We start from the raw sequence: 5,501 nt of genomic DNA, 5'->3' as shown, positions 1-5,501 counted from the left end.
CTTTCTTTCTTTCTTTCTTTCTTTCTTTCTTTCTTTACATGCCAATCCCAGTCCCCCCCTCTTGTTCCTTTACTTTTCCTCCACCCCCATCCTCTCCTCAGAAGTTAAAGCCTCCCCTGGGAAGTCAGCTAAGTCTGCTCCATTTCCTCATTAAAGCAGGACCCAACCCCACACTCCCCCAACCCTAGGTTGAGCTAGGTATCTCTTCATAGAGAATGGACTCCACAATGTCAGTTCATCCATTAGAGTTAGATCTAATGAATCTAGTGGCCCCATATTTTTGGGACTTTAATGGAACACTTTATTGCTGGAGAGTCTTACGAGAGTCAGATGCCTGTGTTCATATTTAGGATTCTAATAGTTCCAAATGCTGGTCTTGAAAACTTCTATTACTTGTATGTTCCCACTCTCATATAATCTGTTAGCTAGCAGTGCTTCTCTTGGTATTTATAGAACCATATATCTAAGTAACAAGAAACACTATCAGTTGTTGAAGTTTTGCTTAATGGCATTATATGATTCTCACCTGAAAGTGGAGGATTTACTTTTACTTTGGAAATTTGGTTTCCTTTCCCCCTTCTGCTCCTAGTGTATAAATAAATACATTTGCTTTTCTCCAGTTTTGCAATATGGTTAGGTAGAAGTTGTGATTAGATAGGGGTTTTTTTTAGTATTTTTGTTACTATAAAGATACTTGGTATCCCCTTTGGGCCTACATATGCATGCACACATATGTACCTATACACATTACACATATACATGCAAGCAAACAAAAAAAGGAGTCAAAGCAAAAGCATGGCAGGGAATGCATGGCAGCAGAAGTCTGAGTTGCACTGTTATAGTATACTCATAGTCAGGAAGCAGAACAAATTGAATGCAGGTGTTACACTTGCCGTCTGTCTCCTTTATTCAGTTCAGTACTTTAGACGTCAAGCCCATGGAAGGATGCAGCCCACATTCAGAATTCAACTCAGTTAAACCTCTCTGGAACCAGCCACATAGGCACACCTAGAACTTTGTCCTCTGTGCAACTCTAGATTTTTCCAGCTAACATTCCAGACTAGCCCTTACAGACCCCATGTATTTTTCTTACTTTACTATTTTGGTAGTAGTATGGTACTGCTATGTACTGCAGTAGCTGCTTGGGAGAAGGTACACAGGAGATTGAGTGCAGACCATGGAGGGTGTCTGAGACCTTCTTGTGTGTTTGACAATGTTTTTTGTTTACTAATCTGAGAGTGCCTAAGTATAGAATTCTAGGCTATGATCATATTTTTGTTGTTGTTTGTTTTGTTTTGTTTTTTGATGTGATTTCTCTGCATAACAGTTCTAGCTGTCCTGGAACTCACTCTGTAAACCAGGCTGGCCTTGAACTAACAGAGATCTGCCTGCCCCTGCCTCCTGAGTGCTGGGATTAAAGGCGTATGCTACCACCCTGCAGCTATGATCATCTTTATAAAATGTTTGAAGACTTGTTTCCTTATTTGCTACACTGGATTGTGACTAACTTAAACCTTGTATTACTAAGTTGACTCTTCACATCTGAAAGCTCTGGGAAAGTTCTTTGTAAGATGCTTTAATTCTACCTTGCTTTTTTGTTAGATGTTACTGCCCGGCTGGTAAAGGTTTATATACAGTGTTCTGCCTGAAGGCCAGAAGAGGGCACCAGATCTCATTACAGATGGTTGTGAGCCACGATATGGTTGCTGGGAATTGAACTCAGGACCACTGGAAGAGCAGATTTGAAGACTCTGGTGTTCATTGCAGGACAATCTTCTTGGCCATACTCCCAAAGTCAATAGTTTTAGGGTTTTTGTTGTTGTTGTTGTTGTTGTTGTTAGGCCTCTTGTGAATTTGCAGAGATTCTGTACATCTGATTCCCCAATTACAGGAGGTCAAAAGAGAAGAGAAAGAAAAACCTTCTCTACTTTAAATATATGGTTTTTAATGCCTGGGTTAAGTATGGTACCCTTTTAATTTTTATTTTGTTTAAAATGGATGGATGTTTGGTTTGTACATATGTCTGTGCACCACTTGTGTGCCTGCATGCCCTGAAACTAGAGTTACAGATGGCTGTGAGCTGCCATGTGAAAGAGGTATCTGGCACTGCTACTTCCAATGTGTCTTGAGAATCTGGATGGAAATAGCTTTGCCTCTTGGCTTTCCCCATGGCTTGCTTAGGATATGACTCTTCTTATCGGGTGGTTCAGCCATCTGCTTTATCATCTTCCAGAGAGCATCACTACTTTTTTTCTTTTTTTCTCTGACTTATTATTTTAAAATTCTTTTCAGTAATTTTAGTGTATCTTGCATATCTCTTTGAAAGATTTTGTCCTGACATGCTTATTTGAAGACCGGGAAAGGGGTATTAAAAGGAGATTCAGGAATTGGGGGTGTATCTCAGTGGATAAGAACACTTGCTATGATAAAAAGAAAGTTTGAGTTTAAATTCCTAGTGCCTGTATGAAAAAAGAACAAGCCAAGCATGGCTGAATATAATTGTAACCCTATTGTTGAGTGGAAACAGGCAGATCACTGGAATGTACTGGCCAGCCTGGATAGCTTTAGATTCAGTGAGACACTGTCTAAGAGGAAGACACCCAGTGCCCCTCCTGACCTCTTACTGTGCATACATACATACATATATACATACACTGAGAGATATTTGTGTGTTTGCTTGAGACAAACTCTATTATCCTTGCTTAAGTTTTTGATTACATCATCTTATTTAGAAAGCCTGTCTCACTTAGGATGGTTCAAGATTAAAATTATGCAATTTAAAGTGCCAACACTAACTGGCTGGAGGGAATGCACATGTTTGTTTTTTAGAAATGCATGTATATACATAGGTCATAGGTTGATGTCAGCTATTTTAATTCTTTATCTTCCTTTTTGTTGTTATTTGTTTTTTTATTTTGTTTATTCAATACAGGGTTTCTCTGTGTCTACAGCACCACTCCCTGCTGTTTGTTTGTGAGATGGAGCCTTTCACTGATTTTGGAGCTCACTTGATTCACAAAGACTAGTTAGTCAGCAGGCTTCAGGGAGCCTCCTGTCTGTATCTACCCAACGCTGAGATTAAACTTGCTCAGTGCCATATCTGGCTTTTTAACATGGGTTCTGGGCATCAAAACTGAATTCTTTGCCAGGCAGTGGTGGTGCACCCTTTAATCCCAGCACTCAGAAGGCAGAGGCAGGCGGATCTCTGTGAGTTTGAGGTCAACCTGATCTACAGAGCGAATTCCAGGACAACCAAAGCTACACAGAGAAACCCTGTCTCAAAAAATACAAAGAAATAAACAAAAAAAAACAAAAACCAAAAAACTGAAATCCTCATGTTTCTGTAGCAATTGCTTTATCAAGTACACCATCTCCCTGGCCTACTTCTTTCACTTAGTTTTTTTTAAATCTTGTCGTATGTTCCTGGCTAGGCTCTAACCCAGCACTCCTCCTATTCCTGACTGTTATGTGCTGTGATTTCAGGCATGTGACGGTAATACACTTAACTCTTACCCAGTTTTTCAGTCACATTTTCTAGATTAAGAAACTGTTAACAACAAAAACTGCTAAGTAATAACCAGGTGGAGATGGTGGTGCACACCTTTAATCCCAGCACTCTTTAATCCCAGGTGAATGTCTGTGAGTTGGAACCCAGCCTGCTCTATAAAACAAGTTCCAGGACTGCCAGAGCTGTTACTCAGAAGCCCTATCTCAAAACCAAAACAAACAAAAAAGGTGATACCCTGTGCCAGGCATGGTTGCCACATGCTTTTAGTTCTAACACATTAAGGTAGATCTCTGTGTTCAATTACCAGTCTGGGCTTACATACATAATGAGTTCTGTGTTAGCCAGGACTACATAGTGAGATCCTGTCTCACGCCACAACCACCAGCAAAAAAGAAGAAAAAGAAACCTTTTAGTAATAGGAAATTTTATGGTTACTTATATGGTTGTATTTCTGGGTCTTAGTATGCCAAATGTCACAATATACTTATTTTTCTTAGGTTTTGTTTGTTTGTTTGTTTTGAGACAGGGTTTCTGTGTTTCACCCTGGCTGTCCTGGTACTCACTCTGTAGACCAAGCTAACCTCAAACTCTCAGACATCTTCCTGCCTCTGCCTCTGTACTGGGATTAAAGGCATACTCCTGACTATTACTTAGGTGTTTTTATTGTTAGCAGTTTTCCTTAATCTTTGTCCAAAATTTGTCATAAATCTTTTAGCTCGTCCTTATATTGTTTTCAGGGATATACTTAATATGTTACTGTTACAATATTCTCCATGATCAAACATGCTTTACTTAAGTTGCCAAGATAGAGCAACATGTAAGGCATTTGCCATAAAGCCTGACAACCTGAGTCCTATCTGTGAAACCCCCATAGTAGAAGGAAAGAATTGACTCTGGCAAGGTGTTTTTTACCCACCACAGAAATGCTATGGCACACACATGCACATATGCATACACACATGTAAGAAAATACTTTAAAAATGTTTTTACTAACTTTTGCTCATTTATATCCTTAGACATTCCTGAACATGTTTGTTGACAGCAATCAGGATGCTCGGAGAAGATCTGTAAACGAAGATGATAACCCCCCTTCTCCTATAGGAGGTGATATGATGGACTCTTTAATATCACAGCTCCAGCCACCTCAGCAACAGGTAACGTCTCCCTGAAATTCCACTGTCTCATCTGTGGAACTCCACAGCTTCTTTAGCATTTCTTTGTTGAGAAGCAAGATGTCTTTGGAAGGCCCGAGTAAGCCCAGGAAATCCTTAAGGAAAACAAAAGTAGTGACGGAGACATTAAGACCTGCAAGGATAGGAAATGAACAGTAATGGAGAAGACATTGGCCTCAGGTCCTCGGATCACACTTGTACTTAAAGCAAAGGAGTCTAAATGAAAAAACTAGTTATTTGCTGGATATGAAGTAGCCTGCTGTGGAGCAACCTCACTGTGTCCTGAAAGACAGCTGTTTTAAGTCTGCTGATGTTCACTAAGGGCTCTGCAGAGCCAGAGTATCATTTCAAGGGTTCTTCCACAGACAGCTACACCAGGCCATATGATCACATCTCCAAAACTTTCAGCTCTTTTCTGACTCCTTCCTGTGTCTGCGAGTTGAGCAGCCCTCAAGCCAGCCTTTGTTTTCACTCTGACTCTCTTGAAATGGAAGGTAGTCAGTGATCTTGTACCCCTAAACCAGTCTTGTATGATTCACTAGCCTGGAAGAGGCTACTGCCCATGCGTCAGAGCATAGTGTGGCTAGAGGCCCTTTAGCAACTCTGATTTTAGTTGTATGTGAACACATGAGCTGTTGACTGTGTTCTGAGACACATCTTTGAGCCATAATTTTTTTTTTTTTTGGTTTTTCAAGACAGGGTTTCTCTGGTTTTGGTTCCTGTCCTGGAACTAGCTCTGTAGAGCAGGCTGGTCTCGAACTCACAGAGATCCGCCTGCCTCTGCCTCCCGAGTGCTGGGATTAAAGGCGTGCGCCACCACC

General features: G+C 40.6%; 1 protein-coding gene across 3 annotated transcripts in view; it reads left to right on the top strand.

The window, feature by feature from the left end:
* Med14 (mediator complex subunit 14) overlaps window positions 1–5,501 on the top strand; it is a 105,177-nt gene that overhangs the window by 78,519 nt on the left and 21,157 nt on the right. For all 3 annotated transcript variants that reach the window (XM_026781988.1, XM_005352858.3, XM_026781987.1), the window contains one exon: window positions 4,525–4,662. In XM_026781988.1, coding sequence (XP_026637789.1) covers window positions 4,525–4,662 — 138 coding nt within the window. The remainder of the gene's footprint in view (window positions 1–4,524; window positions 4,663–5,501) is intronic.

The sequence above is a fragment of the Microtus ochrogaster genome, chromosome 10 (assembly GCF_000317375.1).
Source record: "Microtus ochrogaster isolate Prairie Vole_2 chromosome 10, MicOch1.0, whole genome shotgun sequence".
Taxonomy (NCBI): domain Eukaryota; kingdom Metazoa; phylum Chordata; class Mammalia; order Rodentia; family Cricetidae; genus Microtus; species Microtus ochrogaster.
This window is presented reverse-complemented; position numbering and strand designations above follow the sequence as displayed.